General features: G+C 28.3%; 2 protein-coding genes across 3 annotated transcripts; one reads left to right on the plus strand and one right to left on the minus strand.

The window, feature by feature from the left end:
* The first annotated feature begins 3,652 nt into the window (after positions 1 to 3,652).
* LOC107425513 (26S proteasome non-ATPase regulatory subunit 12 homolog A) lies at positions 3,653 to 8,533 on the plus strand. Its single transcript, XM_016035521.4, has 12 exons — positions 3,653 to 3,845; positions 3,948 to 4,142; positions 4,529 to 4,636; positions 4,715 to 4,819; positions 4,912 to 4,968; positions 5,080 to 5,276; positions 6,886 to 6,985; positions 7,065 to 7,177; positions 7,269 to 7,422; positions 7,520 to 7,597; positions 7,899 to 8,140; positions 8,248 to 8,533. Exons 1-11 carry the CDS (start codon positions 3,843 to 3,845, stop codon positions 8,115 to 8,117), a joined length of 1,329 nt encoding a protein of 442 aa, XP_015891007.1. The 5' UTR covers positions 3,653 to 3,842; the 3' UTR covers positions 8,118 to 8,140; positions 8,248 to 8,533.
* Positions 8,534 to 12,635: 4,102 nt separating this feature from the next.
* LOC107425503 (ethylene-responsive transcription factor ABR1) lies at positions 12,636 to 14,524 on the minus strand. Of its 2 annotated transcripts, none has more exons than XM_060819041.1 (2): positions 13,736 to 14,524; positions 12,636 to 13,511 (listed from the first exon to the last, which is right to left on the minus strand). In XM_060819041.1, the coding sequence occupies exons 1-2, from the start codon at positions 14,097 to 14,099 to the stop codon at positions 12,739 to 12,741; spliced, it is 1,137 nt and encodes a 378-aa protein (XP_060675024.1). In that variant the 5' UTR covers positions 14,100 to 14,524; the 3' UTR covers positions 12,636 to 12,738. The 2 variants fall into 2 exon arrangements, with proteins under 2 accessions (XP_060675024.1, XP_015890996.3); XM_016035510.4 differs by having other exon boundaries at positions 12,636 to 13,520; positions 13,736 to 14,516.
* Positions 14,525 to 23,415: the final 8,891 nt, after the last annotated feature.

The following is a 23,415-nucleotide window of genomic DNA, read 5'->3' on the forward strand; positions in this document are numbered from 1 at the left end:
TAACCAACTCCCAATTCATCTAATCGATATAAATATATATACAATAAGATTATTATTTAAAAATTTTGGAATATACTAAAATTTAAAACTTTAATTTTGACCGTTGAATTTCAACAACTATCAAAATTAATTTGGCCAATTATACTCTTACATGATTTCTTGATTTTTTTTTTTTTTTTTTTGGTTCCTTCTTCTTCTTCTTCTTCTTCTTCTTCGTTCTTTTAACCCTCAATTCCAAAACTCAACTATCTCTTGCGATTTTACCTTATTCCCCCTTCCTCCCCTTATAAAAATGTAAAATTCCACTGTCAACATATTTAGATCTCAAAACCAAATTATCACAATATGGGCCAAGTAATGAGAATCTAATAAAAATAAACCAAAAAAAAAAAAAAATTCTAATTGTCCAAATCTAATTGCGATTGTGGAGAATGAAGGAAAATTGGAGGCGGAGGTGGTTGGACTAGACAGAAAAGTACTTTGCCTCTTATTTTCCTCCCACACCAACTGTTCCGTCCTTTATATATATATATATATATCGAGTATCACAAATTTATAGGATCACCTACAATCATAACATTGATCAAAAGTTATGTCTAGGGCTCTAATCCATTCCGACGACAATTGGTTATAGGCAGTGAAGCAAAAATCCATGATAGAGGGGATATATCGGCGACAATACCGAGTGTCGATCACCGGCGACACCGACAAGGGGGGGAGTTTTTGTCATAGATTCTGGAGACATATCACCAAAGTCGCCGGGTATTGCCAGAATCGCCAAAAATCTGTGGAAGTTTCAGAGTTGCGTGGAAAACGGTGGAAACACAGAGGAAAAGCCGGTTGTCAGTGGAGATTTTGGATGGAAATATTGACCGGCTCGCAGATCTGGCTCTCAGATTTTGGACGAATCCTTCCTCCATCAAAGCTTTTTTTTCCCCCTTAATAGTGAGATCTTGTATTTCTTCTTCTTCTTTTTCTGAAAAAACTAAACACTAAAAAATAAAAAAAATTCTCAGATATGGTCTTTCTTCACATTTTGTTTCTCTGGTGCACGGTCTGGTTGTGAATCACAAAACAAAACGAAAGAAAAAAAAATACAGAAGCATGAACAGAAAGAAGAGAAAAGAAAAGGAAGGGGGAAGACCATAAAAGGAAGGAAGGGGGACGAGACAGAGAGGAGAGGAAGGATCTAGAAGGGAAAAAAAAATTAATTGATTTTTAATTTTTTAAAAATAAGTTAATTTGTTTTATTTGATAACTAGAAGAGAAGAGGAAGGGGGAAGACCTGAAAAGGAAGGAAAGAGGACGGGACAGAGAGCAAAGGAAGGATCTGGAAGAAAAAAAAAAATAATTGATTTTTTAATTTTTTAAAAATAAATTAATTTTTTTATTTAATAGCTAGATTGTTTATTATACTTTTCAATAATATTGCAAAGGAATAAAAATAATAATAATAATAATAATTGATTTTATTGATTTTATTGATTTAGAAAGAAATTGAATTATAGGTAATCTTGTCAGAAAATTTTCAACTATGAAAATTCACATATTTACAGTAAACTGAAAAGATAAAACAACTACGATAAAAAAAATCACGAGAGAATTGAAGGGAATAATAAAATGTAATATCTATTATTATACTCGTAAAATATTAAAATATAATCATCAATTTGAATAACCAAAGAATTTTTTTTGATATTGATAATGTATTATGATTTATATTTAAAAATTTCTTATATTTTAGTATTATCTGTTAAATTATTCTTATATTTTGATACTAATAACATTATAGTTTATTCATTTATAATAATTTATAATATTTATGGACTATTTATTATTATTATTATTATTATTATATTCTAATTATTGTATTTTTATATTATTTTATTATATTAATTATCTCATATGTTAAAATTTAAATTCTAAATTAAAAATTTACAGTTTTCATAACATTATCAATATTTTCATATATTCACATTTTTGACTATAAAAATACAGGTTATCAGATTGAGTTTTTATTCGCTATAATTACTCATAATCAAAGCAAGGCATTAGCATCGTATTTTCAAGAAATAAAAACGATGTAGAGACTTGAAGCAATTGAGATAGAAAAAGAAAATAAAAACCACATAATTTTTTTTTTAAAAATCCTAATCTAATTAAACTTGATTGTTTTTGAAATCCTGCTATCAAAATTAAAATTTTGAATTTTAATATAATTCACTATAAGAACCTTATTATTATTATTATTATTATCTATATATACATACGTATGTATTTATATATATAATTAAACATTTTAACATAATTCAGGATAAAAGCTTTTATTATGTATGTGTATATATATATATTTATAACTAAACAAAAATTTAGTGGACGTATTAAATTTAAAGTTTAATAGATTTAAAATGAGTTATAGATTTTAAAGGATTTGATAGATTGTTATGAAATTTTATAAATTTCATAATAAATTTATAAGAATTAAACGAAATCTTTAATATTAATGTTAAATTTCATATTAATAATTTTTTTTTACAATTTCATTATTAAAATCTTTTTAAATCCATTAAAATCCATCATTTTTTAAAATCAATCACTTTTTGAATATTACTAGATTTTAAAAGAATACTACAAAATCTTAATTAAATACACCTAGATTTTAATAAATTTTTATAAAATCTATTAAAATCTGAATTAAATATCATTGGACTTTGATAGATTCTTTTAAAATCTAAATCAAATACTTCTAAACTTCTAGTACTTTTGTAATCCTTCAAATTTTAAATTAAATACACCCCTCTAAAAGAATTATACATAGTTCTAATTAAATACATTTGAATTTTAATGGACTTTTATGAAATTTATTAAAATCTGAATTGAATATCATTGGACTTGTATAAACTCCTTTAAAATTTAAATAAAATATCTTTAAATTTTTAAAATCCTTCAAATTCTAAATTGAATGCATCGTTTAGTCAACATTACATTAACAGCTAATTAGGCCTTGATATTCGAATAAGGGACTACTTCATATAGTATATAATTAAATAATAATAATAATAATTTAAATCAAATATAACAAGTGAAATATTATGTTTCTTAAACCACACTGCCACATGTATGATTTGGAATTAAAGCCCTGTTTGATGGGCAGGCATTGACATTGAAAAATAATAGTTCCAATTTCATCTTTAATTTAAACAGGTGACAGAATTAAAAAAAATTTATATCCATTAAATATTTTCCTTAAAATGGAATAACTAATTTTATATAAAGTGGTGAAATAATTTTATCCCATCTAAATTTGACATTTTGTGATTTTAATTTTATAGATTCTGTAATTTAGCATATATTTCTTGGGATTTCCTTTTTATTTTTCTTTTTTTCCAACATGAATACTGTGCAAAATTTTACTATTGAGTGGATAAAAACTCGTATAAAGGGCTGCCCATTTTGATATAATTTTGCCAGATTAATAAATATGCCGAGATATTACATTAAAAAATAATAATAATAAGGAAGCAAATTGGAATTTAAATAAAAATACAATTTGGTATTTTGCAATTTTTTCAAAGAAAGAAATTCACCCTATGAAATGCGCACATGCAAGGCACGTGTGGAGTAACCAAAAGGTTTAAGCTTTCGTGCGCGAGGGGATGGTCTAGGTGCCAAAATCTCCCCTTCTATACAACTCTCTCTTTTCTCTCACATACACACTTTTTTTCTCTCTCTTAGGGTTCGTTTCTGGGATATCACTCTGCAAATCTCTCTCAGAAGAACTCGGCTAGTGATTTCTATCAATTTCCCGATCTATCGCTTCGAATCTCTGTACCGAGTTCGATATGGTAAGCGCGGTATTAAGAATATATTCTTGTACTCAAAATTTTTGGTTTCGGATCCTGAAAGCGCTTTGTTTTTCTTTTTCGATTTTTGTTGGGATTTTTCAGGAAGGAGGAAGTAATTTGGAGCTTCAAATTGAGCAATTGCTGAATGTGGAGAAGCAGATGAGGCTTGCCGGTGATGTGGCGGGCACAAAGAAGGCCGTCACTGACATTCTTCAACTCTGCTTCGAAGCACGAGCTTGGAAGATCCTAAACGAGCAGATTGTTGTCTTATCGAAACGTCGGGGTCAACTCAAGCAGGTATTCCATTGAAAGAGGAAAAAAAAAAAAGCTTGCTTTTCTGTGAATTTTGATGTGGAAGAAGAGACTTTATGGTCGATTTTATTTATTTATTTTTAAATTTTAATTCATACAGTTTCAGATTTTAAAACAAAGCAATTTGGGTTCTTCTAATTTTAAAAAATTAAGGAATGTGTAGTTTTATATTTGTGTATCTGATGCTACCTTTGCTATTGGCTAGTTTGGTAACCGTCTTTTTCATTTAGTTAAACCTGATTTTTTGTTCAAGTTCCATTGATACCACATGTATGTGTATATGCATTAGAATTGTGCTTTTCTAAACACCCGTGATGGGATAAGTGGTCTTTTCTAAAGACCCCATGATGGGGATGTCTGCTTTTGTATAGGCGGTAACTTCAATGGTCCAGCAAGCTATGCAATATATTGATGAGACACCGGATCTTGAAACTCGTATTGAGCTTATTAAGACACTAAATAATGTTTCTGCTGGGAAGGTAAAAGTGTACTGATAAATTTCCTGTTCCCGATTCATATACTGCTGCTTTATTTTGATTTATTTTTTGGTTATGTAGATATATGTGGAAATTGAAAGAGCCCGACTGGTTAAGAAACTTGCAAAAATTAAGGAAGAACAAGGGCTTATAGCTGAAGCTGCTGATTTAATGCAAGAAATAGCGGTTGGTGCAGGATGTTTCATTTGGCAGTAACCACCTCCTTTGTTTAATTCCTTCTAAATAGAAGTTATCTTTGATGGGGTTATACTTTACAGGTTGAAACTTTTGGTGCTATGGCGAAAACTGAGAAAATCGCATTTATTCTTGAACAAGTATGCCAATCATTTTCTGCTTGGCACTCATTATATTTAATGCATTTATTATGTGAGGATGAATTTTCCCGCTTGCTGTTCTAATTCTAATCATTCATTTTGCTAATATAGGTACGTCTATGCTTAGATCGTGAGGATTATGTCCGTGCACAAATTCTTTCGAGGAAGATTAGTCCAAGAGTTTTTGATGCTGATACTTCAAAGGAAAAGAAGAAGCCTAAGGAAGGTGACAATATGGTTGAAGAGGCTCCTGCTGATATACCATCAATCTTGGAGTTAAAACGGATCTATTATGAATTAATGATAAGGTACAGGATTTTCGTTCCCAATGCCCCCAACTTTCCAGTTAGATAGTAATTTTTGCGACTCTTTGATGAAGCCTGATTATCATATGGAGATGTCTGGGGTTATTTATATGAGATAGTCAATCAGAATCTTACAGGTTTTGGTTTGAGTTTGTCTTTCTGGATTGATTTGGGGTTATTTATATGATTTACTAGTTGTTGGTGACTTGTGATTTTCATCTTTATCTGAGGCAAATGCATGGTCTCTTTGCCAGTGTGTTTTAGAATCTGATAATGAGGTGTGTAGCATAAATGCAGATGGCTAAAAAGCTTTTAGAGCCCTGCTATGTAAGATGCATCTGTACTGATTGTTGCCTTTATTGTTTTACTAGACATTTGATGGGAGATGCCTCTTCTATTCATTCCCACCTGAGACATGTCCAATTTTTGTCAATATGTAACAACCTTAAAAGCTGAGATTGTTATTATTTTCTGAAGGTTGTTATTGAGCGTTTGATTTTATGTGTCTAGTAAGCATAATAATGTATGATAAGTAATTATGTTTATCTGGTTTTATGTAGTTGCCTGTCCTTGTACAGTCCCATTGTGTTTTAGGAATAGAACTTATATCCTCATCACAGTATGCAAGGTGCATTCTTGTTGATAGTTGTGGCTCCAGCTTGTGAAATTTATAACAGTTGTCTTTAAAAAATTTAATTTTGATACATTGTCACTCGTAGGATATAATAGGTAAATTTGTGCATTACTCCCTATTCTTTTGAGAGGATAGTGCAATTTCTTCCATAAACTTCAATTGTGCTAACAATTTTTTTTGAATCTGGTTTCTGTGAATAAACATCTTGCCTGTGTTGGAAACTGTTTAATTCAACAAGATTTATGTACGTAGTCAGCATGTGAAAGTATTAAAGCATACAACATCATTTCTCACTACCAAAATATGTACATAAAATACAATTCTCAGAGTAGTACTGTTTATTTTTAATTTTGTGTTATGATTAAATTAAAAAGTCGTGAGAACTATTAGTGTGACATCTTTTGAGTTGTTTTATCAAGGTCTATCTAAAATATTTGGGTAAGGAAATTTTAGTGGTATTTAACAAATAACATATAAAAATGAATTAAAAGCAGTGGTGTTGAATGCTGCTACCAAATTTTAAGGATGAATTTTATACTACCACCAAGGTGCAAGGATAGTGTTAATGAACTCTGAATCTTAGCGTGTATATTAGATATAATATAAAAGAACATGATTGCCCCTTTTTTTTTTTTCTTTTTTGAAATGCTATTGCATAATCAATTTCAGCAGTACTTTCCGCTTTGCTTATGCTTAACTGTTGAGATCTAAATGTATTCACTACATGAACTGAAGAAAATGTAGGGAGCAGCCAATTCACCTCTGTTTCTGGTGAACTATCCCAGAAAAAAAGTAGTTAAATTAAAGAACGAAAACAGTGTCAATTTTGATGCCTATATGGTGTTGATGTAATGTGAATTTTGATACTATCCATTTTAGTTTGTAATTCGGGAATTGATCTCATTAATTTGTTAGCTTGAGATGTTGGTTTGCTGTTGAAAAAACACATCTCACCTTGTTTCTGACCATCACGTTCAGGTACTATTCTCATAACAATGATTACATTGAGATTTGCCGGTGCTATAAAGCAATATATGATATTCCTTCTGTCAGAGAGAACCCAGACCAATGGATACCGGTATAAAGCAATATATGATATTCATCTTTTGTCTTGCTGAACTCTTTTTAGAACTCCTCTGATTTTGTACTGCTTTTAGATCTTGAGGAAGATCTGTTGGTACTTGATTCTGGCACCGCATGATCCAATGCAATCAAGCCTTCTCAATTCCACTTTGGAGGATAAAAATCTTTCGGAGATTCAAAATTTTAGGTATGGTTATGATTGTAGCATTGCTTACATATCTTTCAACATTATTTCTTTGTTTATGCTGTTAGGATGAAGTCTGCTTTTTTATCTGTAGATTGATGTTGAAACAACTGGTCACTATGGAGGTCATACAATGGACAGCTCTGTGGAATGCATACAAGGATGAGTTTGAGAACGAGAAGAACATGCTTGGGGGCTCTTTGGGTGACAAAGCAGCCGAAGATCTGAAACAGAGAATAATTGAGCATGTTTGTTTTCTCCCAAGACTTGGCTATCTGCTTTATTTTTCAGTAATTGGTTAGTTGGTAATTTCTGTTTCTGCTTACATGTAAATTCTTTTTGCAGAATATTCTTGTTGTTTCAAAGTACTACTCAAGGATCACACTAAAGAGACTTGCAGAGCTGTTGTGTCTAAGTATTCAGGTTTGTTAAACACTAAACTAAAGCTTGCTTCCTAAGATATTTTTGTAAAAAAGTTTATTTCCTCTAAAAGTGGAAGTCATTTCATGGTATCTGGCCTTTCCATTATATATTTGAATAATCTTCCATACTGTTTTTCATTTTCTTGAATGACTTGGGAAGAGGGGGTGGGGTTGGGTCTTTCAAGTTGCTTTGCATGCTGGCTGCCTGGCGAATTGACACTATTATGCCATGTGTGGATACTTGAATTTTGCATTTTGCTCTGAACCCCAACTTGGAAATGAGTTTGACCCTTTGAATTCAGGAAGCTGAGAAGCATCTTTCAGAAATGGTTGTGTCCAAAGCATTGGTGGCCAAGATTGACAGGCCAATGGGTGTTGTTTCTTTCCAAATAGCTAAGGATAGCAATGACATTCTTAACTCGTGGGCTGTGAACTTGGAGAAACTGCTTGATCTTGTTGAGAAGAGTTGCCACCAAATACACAAGGAAACAATGGTTCATAAAGCTGCTCTAAAAGTTTGAGAATGCAATGTCACCAATTGCAGGTATGCTCTTTCACTTATCTCTATGCATGTGTTAATACAAATATGAGAATGTAATATCGATGAACTCTTCTTGGTGTCAATTTTGCCTTTTCGAACATGTTTTGTAGGTGGGCCGAATTAATCTTTTGCTTTTTTACTGGAAAATTCTCTGATTGGAAATCGGATGAAAAACTCCCGACTGGGTTGATGATCATATTTGCACTTTTGAGTTATTTGTTTTGGGTTAGTCGGAGATATTCTTGGAACTGAAAGGATTGTTGTATACTGTTTAGTAAACGGTGCATACCTTGCCATTGGCTAATGACAGGAACCTAAATGGGCTTTCTTTAGCAGGGGAAAGAAGTTGAGTTCTTCTCTTCGTCTTTTTAAATTTTAATTATTATTATTTATTTCTTTTTCTTTTTCCTTTTATCTTCCATCAGTTGTGTCCGGGTATGGGTATATTCCACATGATCTACCCCAAAATCGTTTGGGATTATTAGTTGGATTATATTTACGCCATGATTCTCATATTCATGAGTTTTAAAAACTTTATTTTCTTCTGATGTTCCTCTACCAATTGGTATCTGTAATCTGTTTTCTAAGAGATAAGTAATTAAAGGCACACCCAAAAAAAAAAAAAAAAAAAAAAAAAAAGAGGGGTTCTTTGCTGGATGGAAAGTTGCGCCAACACCCTCTTTAACAATTGCTAATTTTTCCTTTAGTTTTTACTGTCTAATTTTTCAAATAATTTTCAAATCAACAACCAAATAAGTTAAACATTAGCCAAAGGAAAAGACACTGGTATATCATAGAGTTCGAAGCCTCACAAGAAAAGACACTGGTATATCTTTTATCATAAAAAAAATAAAAAAAAGACATTAGTATATTGTAAATTTCATTGTTCAATTTTCTGAGCCTTACAAGTATGAAAATAAATGCGTGTATCATAAAACTTGCCTTTCAAAGTTTACCACAAGGTTCAATATCTCTTAAAACGTTGACCTGTTGCAATGATTTTTTGGTTGAAATAAATAGAAATTGACATCTTAATCTTAACGTCCACAGAACCTATAGAGACGTACGTGCATATTTAAATTGGACCGTCATCATAGGAGAATTCTATATCAATTCATCATAATCACATATGACAATAAGATGCTGTATTCATCATTCGACCACAAAAAAATACTAATAACAACATACTATATTTACTATATCTTTTAGACGTCATGCAGTATTTACTATTATATATATTATTATTTTTAAATAGTATTTACTACTATTTACTTAAAGAAAATTGTTAGTTTTCAATATGTAATACCACCGCATATGAAAGTTAAACCCATCAGAGTAAAAGATATAATACTTTTGTAACCATAAGGATCTATTTGATAAGTATCAAAGTTAAGAGAGAAATTAATTTTTAGGATTTTAATTTTTTAGAATTTAATTTTTTAAAAATTAATTTTTCTCAGTTTGATAAGTAATAAAAAAGTTGAAATTTATAAGTAATTAAATTTAATATTGTATAATAAATTAAAGATAAATATGTATTTTAAAACTATTTTTTTAAAAATTTTTAAAATGATATATATATATATATATGTGAAAACAACTTTTTCATATATTTTTCTATATCAATAAAAATCTAATTTTTTGAATTCAATATTTTAATATTATAATAAATATTCAAAAAAAATTATCACTTCTTAAAAAAAATTAAATTCTTATTAACTTTATCTTTATATACACATATCATATTACAAACCCACGATACAATTCTTGCGGTGACAATTCAATGACAACTACTGTTTTTCAGGATCATAAGTTGGAGTTTCCGTACTTTCAGTGAAAAAAGAAAAATGTGAAGTTAAAAAAGGAAATGATCGGGAATATTTTTTTAACTTGGAGGCACTTTGACAAGGAATATAAAAGTGGAAAGTTGAAAAGTCTTTTTTATATGGGGGTAACAAAAAAGTTGAAAAGTCTGATAATCCTACATTTTGTACCTTTATAAAGTACAAAATAGAATACTCCCGATATAAAAAAAATAAAAAATAATAGAAAAAAACAAAAAAAAAAGTACAAAATAGAAACAAAGAAATTGGTCAATTTAATAACCCGTGGTAATAACGTTTCGGCTGGCCTTTAGTGAGACTGAGAACCTTCTTGGTCTTTTGCAACAAAACAAAACAAAATTATTACAATACGTGCCTTTGACGTGGCAGATCAAAGAGAGGACCACGTGCACTTCAGTTCTTGTATAGTATTATTATTATTATCATTATTTTGTAAGAGAGAATTTTCTAAGGGTGCGAGAAACTCCCGGGTATCAAACTAAGAATCCTTTGATAAGACGCAAAGAACAAACCGTGTTCCTTCCTTGAGGGTCTTATAAGGAATTTTTTTCTTTTTTCTTTTTTTAATTTTGGGAAACTATTTACAATATTCAGTTCACAATTGAAACCAAACTCAAAGAGAGTGAAAAAATAAAAAATAAAAAAGATAATCTGAAAGATTGGTAAAGAATGTTAGAATGTCAAATATTTTTTTTCTTCTTTTTCACTTTTTTTTTTTTTTTTTTGACATAACGTGGATTTCAAAAAGGTACAACACAATAATAGGTTTTGCTGGTTAGATCATACCAGGATTGATAATGGGATCTCATTAAAGCTGCTTTGATGAAAGTAGAATTAGGATTTATAACCTTCTGGACAGTCCTTCCATTGCGGCCTTGTCTGTTACTAATTTGTTTTTTTTTCCTCTTTGAGAAAGATAGTTTCTGCTGGAGGAGGAAGAAATCATTTCTACTTTTATTTTGGTGGGCATTAAAAATATTACACGTTATTCTTATTTATGTATTTTTATCAGTAAATTTCTTGTGATAAAATAATAAAAACTGTACATTTTTCTGTTTCTTCCCCCCCCAAAAAAAAAAAGAAAAAAAAAGAAAAAGAAACTTAATAGAGTAATAAAAAATGGGGCAAGTGAATATCATATTTTATAACCCTGTTCCTTATTAATAAATTCAAATATTTATCTTTACAATAATATTATAAAACCAAATTAATTTACAAAATTTTGAATAGATATATTTAATTACAAAAATACTAGAATCAATAAATTTTTTCACCAAGTAATATGTTAAAATATTATTGAATTCATTTTTTACATATTTAGGTTTTAGTTTTTGTCGATTACTAATTTCCTACTTACATATTTCCTAAAAAATAAATTATTGAAAAAATTTGGTTGACCCAGCATTTATTAACTTTCATTCATCTTTTCCTACACTTTATCAATAATTTAACAAATGGTACATACATAGCTATGCCTATTGATTTCCAAAATTTTACAACTAGTTCAAGAATTCAGATTTACCATCTCAATTTCCTTCTCTTTACTTAGTCTTTTTTTATTTGGCATCGTTGCCCAACTAACATTGGACCGCTTATGGCTGATTATATTATATTCAATGGGATATTTTACCGAAATTATATAAGATCAGGGGTTAGCAGCCAAACATACGTTGGTGATGATGCATAGAAGAATAAAATTTTCTCTTTTACTTTTCTCAAGTTTCCTAATTGAATGTATATCTTTATTTGAATTATCAAATATATATATATATATATTTTGTCAATGATGTGATAGTCATTAAAATATTTATCAAATGATAAATATTAAAATATTATTAGTTAATATATTAATATGATATGAACTTTTAAATGGATAAATCAATTAAAAAAATAATTCAATTAAATATTACCATATCATCTATTTACCGTATTATTTAATAATTAAATTTAAATTTAGTAAATATTTTCATAATGCTGTATTATTTTAATTTTATTTCAATACAATATTATATAAGTAATTTTGAGACATATAAAGAGAGACGAAGTTAGTTTTATTTTTATAGGAAAATAGGCATCAATTTTTACTCTAAAAAGCTCCATCTATATATAACACAAATTCCAAGTGCAAAATGTAGGAAACTTTTGTCAAACTTGAATGGTTAAGATGTCAAGATATTTTCAATTAAAAAAAATTTGGTTCAAAACTCCCAACTTGCTCTGACATTTAATAATGGTATTCGAATACCTAAAACTCTAGTTTTAATAATTGGTAACCTATGCCTAAAACTTCCCTTTTATTTTTATTTTATTTTATTTTTTTTCCTTCCCTTAGAAGAGATTCAACACCAAATAATTCATAGAACTTGGTCTACAAATTTAATATTCCTTCACTTGGTCAAAAAAATCTGGATGCATGTTTTAGTTTTTAATATTATTGTAAACGTTATTTTGATTTATCCAGAGAAAGACATTTAGTTTGAGACGATTTCACGCCAAAAGGTTTACTTCCAAAGTTCTACCTGTCCAGTTCGTTTATTGGCCTAAACCCAATATTTTCAAAAAGGCCACTTATTTTTTTTTTGTTCCAACTATTCTTCCTGTCAAAATAAAGATACAAATAAATAAACAAACAATTCAACACTAATACCAAAGTGTAAACTAATTATTCACGATAGAAACTGAAATTTTTGCTAATACAAGAAAATAGCCACAAAAAAAAAAAAAAAAAGGGAAAAGCTGAAGTATAATTTTCTTTAATCATCTTGAAGAATTACTGTAATGACCAGAACTCGAATGCTGTTGCTTTGTTTGAAAATCTGCAGAAGCAGTATCACCAGCCATGAATCTAAACGAAGGCTGTGCTCCATGAAACGTATACAAAGAAGCTGGTGGTGGTGAAGAAGATGAAGAAACAGAGGAGGATGCAAATGAAGGTGAAGAAGTAGATGGAGACGAAAAATTATGCGAAGATGCCATCAAATCCGCCATTGAAGAAGGAGGAGAAGAAGAAGAAGAAGAAATAACCATCTGATCAAAAAGATTTATAGGCTGCTGTTGTCTTTGAAAATCAACCATCTGATAGGTAGAATAACTCAAAAGAGGATTACTTTCAATTCTTTGCTGAGAATGGCTATGGTGGATTGCTTGGGAATGAACGATTGGGTCAGTGGAAGTGGGAATGGACAAAAGGGTATTGGTGGAATCGGAAATGGTCAAATTGGTCGCTGGAGAGCCGGATATCGGTGACCGGAGCGTGACATTCTCAGGGAAGTTCAGTTTGGCTTTGTTTCCGCGGAAACGAAGAGCGGCTTCGTCATAGGCTCTTGCAGCGTCCTCTGCGGTTTCGAAAGTTCCTAACCAAACTCTTGCGGCCTTAAAAGGGTCTCTAATTTCAGCTGCAAATTTTCCCCATGGCCTTTGTCTAACTCCTCTGTATTTTCTTCTTGGTTCCAATACTTCTCTCTGGATTTCTCTACTGTATTCGTACTGCGTTGTTGGTATCGTTGTTCTGTTACTTGACCATTCCATAGCTGTCCCAACTTAAAAAAAAATATTTGATGAAATAAGATTTACTACCCAAATATATATGAATAGAAAGAGACATAAATTTGTGAACTTATGTGCTAAAAAATGTGTATACATGAAAAATCATCAATTGGCCCCTTGCATCCGATTACATTTAATTTGAGTAATATAATTAATGAATTACATATAATCGGATTTTTAGATGCACAGAAAGCGATTTATAATCAACCTGCTGAAGCATGAGATGACTCTTGATTTGGGAAGTCTTGAAATGGAGTGCGAAGCCCAGAAACCGACTCGGAGACCTGAAGTGCACCTCGTTCTTCTCCTTGCTCTTCTTCTTCTTCTTCTCGATCTCTTTTACTTCCGGAACTTTGCCACGAAGCTTTAGTGTTATTGTCTGAGGAAACAGAGCCGCTTATATCAGAAGAAAGATGATCATCAACAACCAAATCACCTCCACAAACTACATGCTTCAGAGCAGAAACCATGGTTGACATCTCTCTTTCCCTATCTAACGTTGAGAAAACCAGAGGAGGTTCAAAAGACCATCCTTCTCTACCTTTTTCTCTTGAATTCGCCACCTTTTGCATGCGCTTGAATTGTTCATATATTCAAATACTCTCTCAATCAATCAAATTAAACTAAGATTTTACGTTCCAATCTACAAATATATATATATATATTATATTTCTAAGACAAACTCACCGGGAAAAAAAAAAAAAACAAAAAGAAAAAGAAATAGTGGACTTTCAACAAATAGTGAATTTTCAACACCCTGGTAATGGCTAAATGAAGAAGTTCTGGATTTCGAATAAATATATAGTATTTAAAAGCCGCCATGAAAAAGTCGGTATTGGTCTTCTGGCAGCACCTTCAATCTGAAGCAATGTTATAATAATAATAATAATAAATAAAAAAAAGGAACAAGAAAAAGTATAAAACGTTTGAAATATAAGGTAACTAAAAAAAATAATAATAATAAAAATAGAGTTTGAAATTCTTAAATGGGTTTTGAGAGGTAAATTTACACTAATTGTACTAGAAAATGGAAAAATAAATAAATAAATAAAGGGGGGTCAGAGTAGTCAAAGGTGAAAGCTTGCGTGTGAACGGTTCTTGTCAAAGTGATTGGTGTTTTTCGGTTTCAAAAAAGCGTTTAGAGTATGCTGGTATTTTAATAGCTACGGCTCTTCAGTCGGTGTTGATGGTTGAAGCAACTGGACAGACAAGCCGACATCAACAAAGTTGCAAAATGAAAACTTAAAAATAAAAATAATAATAATAATAATAATAGTAAATAAATCAATAAATAGAAAGAAGACAGAATTAAAAGAATTGAAAATAGGCCTTTTGCCAATTCCAACTTGTTTACCACTGCAATTGCAAATTGCAATCACAAACTTTCAGAATTTCATTTATTTTTATTTTTTTTCAGAATTGTCCAAAAACACATAACACAATCTAGTATTTATAGGTTTGGTTTGACGAAAGAACTGCTAGAAAAACACTTCCAAATTTCATTGAGCTTAAAAGAAATTTTCCTATCATTTCATTTAAAATATATTGTAATCTTTCAAAAAAGAAAAAAAACTATAACTGTGATATGTAAATTATACAAAAGTGTAATATATTTTTTGACAATCCCAAATAAAATTTTTCTAAATAAGGGAATGAATAATTACTTTTTTAGTAAGATATTTTGACTTTACAAAGTCAAAAGTATAATACATATCAATCATATGATATATTAATTATTTACATTTTATTCATGATTTGAGTGTATATATATATATATATATATATATGCACAAAACTTATTTGGACTAACCTGGATTTTAAATCAAGCCATTTTTAGTTGAACTACATCCACCGCTGAACTTTGAAAATATATTAATAGTGTGTTCGAATATAGTAAAGCAAATTGCTAAAATGTTATACAAACAAAATAAATTATGCATAAGATTAAGCATGTTAGTGATGTATTTTTAAATATGAAACAGTATTGACTTTATCACAAATTTATTTATTCATTTATAAAATCTTATGATAATTTTTTTTTTAATTTACAATAATTTTCCCTTCTTTATTATCTTGAATTCACAACTTCATAATAAAAATGTGAAAAAATTACCAAATGAATCAATCTCACTTAAAAATCTTATCATAAAAGTTCAAAGTTGTTATCATGTATATATGAATTAGCAAGTCCACGCACATTTACCATACAAGGTTGGTCAGCCAGCCAGCTGCCAAATAAATGGGTTCGGCTACAATGATGTTTATGAAATTGAAAAATCTATAATCTTTTGAATACGTTTTGGTGTGAATCTGCGAACAGATCACAACAAACGCTGTCTCTCTCTATATATATATATATATATATTTTTTTTTTCTTTTTTTTAAATTTTTTTTAAATAAATCAGTGGGATATGTTTTCGATGATGAATATTTTATTAGTTGCATGACTAATGAATTGTGTTGGGAATACATTTAATTAATTCTATATATATTTATATTATATAATATAAATATTTAAAAATATTTTTTTAGAAACTATCTTTCAATGTGAAAATTAAAAATGGAACTCATATAATTTCATTAAAAGTGTAAATGCTAATCTCTAAGGGTTCATTTTCCCTTTAGATTTCTAATATTAAAAAAATTAATTTTTTAAAATGATTAACATGTAAATAGAATAGATTAGTTAAAATAGGTCTCATTTTTATTGTTAACATCGTTATGTTTTTTTATGATAAACTAGGAGATAGTTATTAGAAGAGTATTTATGATATATAATTATATTGATATTGCTAATTCTTTATATTAAAAAAAGAATTTTTATCACTAAGTTATTTAAACAAGATTAAAAATGGGTATTTACCCAAAAAAATTAAAAATGAATTTTTTATATTTTACTTGATAATTGTCAAGTGAAGTTGACTCGGTTGATATACCTTTCATACTCAAACTTATAAACTTATAAGATTTTGGATTCGAAACACTAAAAAAGAGGAATTATTATAAATGATAAAAAAATATATATATTTAGTTGATTCTTATATAACTTAAAGAGTTAAGATTTAATTTATAAGAGAAATTCTTGTTCATTTTCATTCTAAAATTTCATCAGTATGCTTTGCCTTGTCCAAATTTCCAAACCAAGTTTAGAAGCTACAATCCAAGTTATATATAAATATAAACACTATATTTGGTTTAAATCAAGAAAGGAAAAAAAGAAAATGATAGCATTCATATTTAATATGGTTTGAATGATTAGAAAGGAAAAGAAAATAAACAAAAATGAAAAAATAATTAATGCAGTTTATATTGTTTACTAAAATAGTTCACACACAAAGTATCTCAACTACTTAGGTTTTAATTGGTAAAGTTAATGAATATTAAGAAGTTTTATTAAAAGTCTTTTTCTGTCAAATTTGAACAGAAAATTAGATGGTAAATCTAATCACATAATAAAATTTGTTGGCATGCTACATCCTATACAAATCCATATTAAAATATTAAGTTTTCTACCTACAGTAAAAAATTATGTCTATTTTATATGACTTAAACTAACCAACAAGGAAATTTCCTAAAAACTCCCAAGGGAATTTGACCATACATGCTTTCCTTCACCATTTTATTTTTCAATCACCATCTTCGGCCATAATTCTAGCATCTCCTTCACTATCATTTTTTCCCACACAACCACCAACATGAATGAAAAAAGACCTGTCTCCTAGATCGTTCCAAGTCCATCGAGTTTCTATCACGCACCATATGAACTCGGGACCTTGGGATTTTGTAATTTTTACCTCTCTTTGTTCACACCATTCAAGTGCCTTCACCACCACCTCTATTTTGATTCCGGCTACGAAGATCAATTTTATCGTTCATCGCCCATAATCAATTGCCATTTATGTTTCTATCAATTTTAATAGTACAGTATATATAATTTATACAATATTACTTGGATAAACATTTATTCTGTTAATAAACACATATTAATGTTTTCATCAGTCTTCAATAATATAACTTAAATAATATTAATTTAAAATAGAATAGGCTAGTTTATACGTATTTAAACTTATATTTTCACTGGTTTTCAAAATTGTGATATACATGATGAAGAATACAAACAATCATCAAGAAAAACCATCACAAAGAACACAAACAGATATGACTAGGAGGTGGATACAAGCAAATAAATTACGAATTAGATATAAAACCTATTTTGAGAAGAAAAAAAAAAAATCCTCTATTTTAGTCTGTTCCTTCTTTCATCCTTTCCAACAACAAAATAAAAAAGTCAAAAAATTTACTGTTCTTTCTGTCCTATCTATCAACTCAAACATAATGGTCGAGAAAAAGAAAAGGCTAAAATAAAATAAGAAAAAGACAAGTAGAAAATTGAATTTTGCAAGGCGAGAATTTGACATAACGTTATGGATGTGGACACGTTTGATTTGTTCAACAAATTTTGGGTGCGCATATATCCATATCAGACAGTCAACGCTGACTTCAGTCAAAGATTCAGTATTACAATGGGAAGAAAAAATAATAATAAATAAATAAATATATATGGGGTTAGGGTGAAACTAGGCAGTATGAAATCTGCAAAAAACTTCAACGCGGGGATATTTTCAGAATTTCATTTATTTATTGGGTGAAAAAAAGAACAAAAAAAAACTTTTAACGCGGTTATAGATTAGGATGGGGCTTACATATAGACATTTATTAGATTGGCCCACGAAGTGTTTGAAGTTTGAACACAATGGCCAAAAAAATCAATGCCTGTCACGCAATTAGGGTGGGGATACCGCGTATGCCCTTTACACCATAGAAATGATGAGGCCAGATTGGGAAATGTTGACTCTGCTTGGCCTCATATTGCTTTTCTTAATATTTTAAAACTCCCACACGTCTGGTTCTTGTAACTGGTTTGTTTCTAATACCATTTTTTTTTTTTTTTTTTGTTGGGGGGGGAAGAAAAATGATCTAGCATAGGGGTATGGACAATCATCCACTTTGTTTGTAGAGAAATGGAAATTTTCAATTGGGTTAACCAAATCGTGGCATGTCAATATTTTTAATTTAATGGTTTGAATTATATCGTGCCGTTGTTGGCAACTTAGAAACAACCCTATTTTTACTCATTAGTAAGTGTTAATTAATAAATTAATAAAATATATTTACCCAAAATAGAATTGCTAATTGATTAGACAAAATATGATTAAAAATAATATATAATAAATCTCTATGATAATTATTTTTTAAAAGCATTTTCAATAATGAATGTGAATTTTTTGCTTATATGGTATGAAATTTAGCATTTGTGGTATAGATGTATAATTCGTTTAAAATTATTCTTCAATATTAGTGTACATAAATTTATTTATGATTATTAATTAATTGCATATATTTTATCAATTTTTTTTTAATTTGTTTTTGAAAAAACTTAACCCTTCAAAGTTGCTTTGATTACGTTTTTTTTTTCGTTTTTTAAATAGTTGTCTATTTTTTTAATGTAATAAAGAAAAATCTAAAATTAAATAAAGCTATTGAAAATGTTCTAATAATGTGTGGAATTAAATAATCAAATAAGTTTTTTTTTTCAAAATAAAAAAACAAGTTAAAAGCAAAGTTGATTGTGAATATTTTATTTATGCTTTATTTCATATATAATTAACGTGTGAAAAACAAAATTGTCAAATTAAGTTTTTTTCTAAAAAAAATTTTCACCATTAATATTTATTGTTTGAATTTATGAAAGCAGATAAAGCTAATATAATAATTGAATAATAGTAACATGGTACTAAAATTTAAGCATAACTTTGCATTTAACTAATTTTTTTATGGGGCAGTTTTTTTTTTTTTTTTTTTTTGGGAAACTTATTATGGAATAATTGTATTTACATGACTAAACTTACTAATAATTTATAATTATTTATATATATATATATATATAAAATATATATTGATAAAAAATCAGAAATATGCTTAGATATTTAAACAAATCATTCATGTTACATATGTAGAACAGATTAATATCATTTAAGTTATATGTAATAGCACTTGTAACAATAAATAAAAATATAAGTCTAGAAGTATAAATTAGAGGAATATATGCACTCCAATATAAATATATTGGATAGAACAACATTATCTAGGTTATGTGTACTCTTTTAAAAATAAAAACAAAAGCTCATATTATGTACATCAAAAAATTGTATGCACACCAATATACATGTGCTAAATGAATCTATATTTTTCAATTTATATGTATTGCATTTTTAAAGGTAAAATTGATATATTTATTAATATAGGAAGTAAATATAAGTTATAATATGAATGTGACTAAAATGTAATGCCTAATAATTTATATAGTGTGAACAAAATTATCACTTATTATTATATAAAATGTAATGTCTAATAGTGTGAATATAACGATTATTATTTGATTTATGCTTCCTTATCCATATGGAACTAAATTTAAGCTTCTTTATCCATATGGAACTAAACTAGCCTAGGTTGTTTCCTGTACACAGGGAAAAAAGAAAAGTCAATCCAGAGGAATATGGGACGGACAATTAGCCACGCGATGTTTTTCTTGGTTTCCTAATGTGAGGGGTACTGTTTAAGTTTTGTAAAGAAAATTTATATTACTTGCCCCTATACTAATATTTAAATTACATGTTTAATTTATTTTTATTTTTTACTGAAAAATTACATATTTAATTTATTTTGTACTTAGAAAATATATTTATCCAAGCCAAAAAAAGAAAAAGAAAATATTTATCTTCCCTATGAATTTTTATCTTTACATAATTCGATTTTTCTGGCTTTCCTCACTTAATTTCTCAATTACATTTATTTTTTAAATAAATTTTATATTTTTTTTAACTGTTAAGAAAGTATCCTGACTAAATTTTACTTTATTAAATGGATTAGAATGTCTTTTTATCAACAAAAAAAATAAAAAATAAAAAAGGCAGAATGTTTCCGATTATACATAACTACAGATAATATTTTTGTTCGGGACCTTATAAATTCAAGATAGAATTTCATTGACAGTTGAGGTTTGCTAAAAGATCATCAATCCCTCCAGATTTCCCAATTTATAGCATACCATCCCAGCACTTATTAATTTAAATTACAAAATTTTACTTTTCTCACTAAATTAACTTATAAAAAATCTGTTTTCGCATTATATGGGTGGAAATAAATATTAAAGAGGGATGTATTCAATTTAGAGTTTGATGGATTTAAAATGAATTATAGACTTTAAAGGATTTGATGGATTGTTATGGAATTCTATAGACTCCATAAAGATTTTGTAAGAATCCAATGAAATCTTTGGATTTAAAGGTGGATTTCATATTGATAATTTTCTTCACAATTTCCCTGTTAAAATCCTTTCAAATCCATTAAAATCCATCATTTTTTAAAGTCTTTTAAAATCAATGACTTTTTGAATACCACCAGATTTTAAAAGAATTCTATGAAGTCCTAATTGAATACATCTAGATTTTAATGGACTTTTATAAAATCCATCAAAATCTTAATTGAATATCATTAGATTTGTATGGACTCCTTTAAAATCTAAATCGAATACCTTAAAATTTTAAAAGACTTTTAAAATCTTTCAAATTCTAAATTGAATACATCCCCTAAATTTACACTTTATTATTTTGTCATTGTGTGTTCCAAAATGAAGTAAAGCACCATATAAATAATGCAAACCAATTTAAACTCATATATTTTATTTATTACTTTATTACTTAATTTATTTTTCATTGTATGTTGCAAAAATGAAATAAAGTAAACTGGTGGGATTAACCAACCAAAGTTAGCTTCAATCGTTATAAATTGAACAAAACAAAAGCCTCTGTAATAGTCAGATGGTGATAAATAATCATAATAAACCCTATAACTACTTGTACTAAAAAATAAATAAATAAATGTAATTCCACCAAGACAATAAAAAATGTTAACAAGAGGAGTAACATACTTACTTAAATAAAGTAAGTAACACATAAAATGCCAAACAACGTCAACATCAAACATTTCATTCTTAATTAAGGGCAAAACAGTCTTTTTATAAGTCAATTTAATTTTTAAAAAGAAAAAGGAAAAATTTTGTAACAAATATTAAATGCTAAAATGATTAGTATTGAATTTTGAATCCTAAGAAGTTGGTTGATTTTTTAACAAATATCCATACGTCAATGAAATTTTTCCTAAATTTAATACTCTCAACATATAGGAGCACGGCATGTAGACTTGTATTAATGTATTTTACTGAATAATTTAAGGTCGTAAGACTTGTTTCCAAAAATAAAATAAAATAAAATAAAATGAGGTCAGAAAAACTATTGTGTTTATTTTCCCCTTCTATAACATTTATTAATTTTTATCCATGAAAAAAAAAAAAAACAAAAAAAAATCTTCTTCATTCTTTGACGGGCTTTCTGTGATCACACACGTTGCTTTCACAGTCAAATAGAGTACTTTCATTAAGTCTTTTTGAGTCACTTCTCTTGAGGAAAAGTGTAAAATGGCAATTGATAAAGACATTTGGTATTTGATACTAAATTTTGGTTCAATAATGTATAAAAGAATTATGTGCATGTGTTGGTGTTTCTAACCGAGAAGTGTTAGTATGAACTATTAAAAGAAAAAAAAAAAACAAAAATATACATGGCTACTAAATTATTTTAAACTTCTTTCTTTGCTTTGGAAAAACACAATTTTTCCTTTTTAATCCAAGACATATAAAATTTTATATATATTAGATAGGACTGGACATAACATAAGACCGATCAAATCGATATAACCGAATCGTTTATTCAGTTTGGTTTGGTATTTGAACCATAATCAACTCAATTTGTGTTGAGCAAATTTTAATCCAAATCTAAATGACTATACATATATATCATTGTTAATATTTTGATTATAATTAATTATATTTTAAATTTTAAATATGTTTTTTATTTTTAAATTATTTATTCTAAGATATTATAGTATTAAATTCATCTTATTAAAAAATAATAACATTATTTTTAAAATAATTAAGAAATAATAATAAAAAATAGGATATTAACAAAAGGCCAAACTAATCAAAGTGAACCAAACAAAACCTCTGATGGTCAATTCAATTCAATATGGTTTGCAAAAAAATGGCAAAAAATCACTTGGAACGAATCAATGTCCACCCCTAATATTAGATGGTCGTGACTGTACATAAATTTCCTCCTAAGTGATGTTGTTTTGTCTGATTTATACTAGGTGGAAATTCTATGGTGAGGACGGTTCGCTTAAGGATCGCAGTATTAGTGACTGTTTTTCATATTATTAACAACGGTTTTTTAGAAAATCGTCACTAATACTATGAAAAACCGTCACCAATACTATGGTCCGCATGAGGACCGTCTGCACCATAGACGGACTGTTATACTAGGTACCTAATCTGCATACAAACATTAATAGATGACTATTCTGCTTAAGATATAATATATATTTTTAAATTATGGTTGCATAGGCATTAAACTAATAATTATATGCTAAAATTTTATCAAAATGACTTCAATTTTGTTAAAATTTTAAATTATGAATTGTTTGGTACAATTTCAAACCATTTTTTTTTTTTTGGGGGGGCAAACCAAAGTGAAGAATTAAAATAATAAAAATTATAATAAAAGAGAGATTTTACCAAAATAGAGACATGTAACTAAATTAAGAACATGACTTTAGTTTGAGAAACATTAGAAAATAACTTCACTTAAGTTTCACATAAAAAAAGCTATTTGGAGGAATAAATTACAATTCGTGAAAGAGTACTTTTTGTAAATAAAGAATCTAATACATAATTTTGAAAGGGAAAAATTAAAAGGTTACAATTCATTTATC

This window comes from Ziziphus jujuba, chromosome 7 (assembly GCF_031755915.1).
Source record: "Ziziphus jujuba cultivar Dongzao chromosome 7, ASM3175591v1".
Lineage (NCBI taxonomy): Eukaryota > Viridiplantae > Streptophyta > Magnoliopsida > Rosales > Rhamnaceae > Ziziphus > Ziziphus jujuba.

Excerpts from the sequence above, each read along its gene's own strand:
- LOC107425513 (XM_016035521.4), top strand. Across the intron at positions 5,277-6,885 it reads TATTATGAATTAATGATAAG|GTACTATTCTCATAACAATG; the intron begins GTACAGGATTTT and ends CATCACGTTCAG. Across the intron at positions 6,986-7,064 it reads ACCCAGACCAATGGATACCG|ATCTTGAGGAAGATCTGTTG; the intron begins GTATAAAGCAAT and ends TACTGCTTTTAG.
- LOC107425503 (XM_016035510.4), bottom strand. The coding sequence starts at position 14,099 with ATGCAAAAGGTGGCGAATTCAAGAGAAAAAGGTAGAGAAGGATGGTCT. Across the intron at positions 13,521-13,735 it reads GTCATCTCATGCTTCAGCAG|TTGGGACAGCTATGGAATGG; the intron begins GTTGATTATAAA and ends TTTTTTTTTAAG.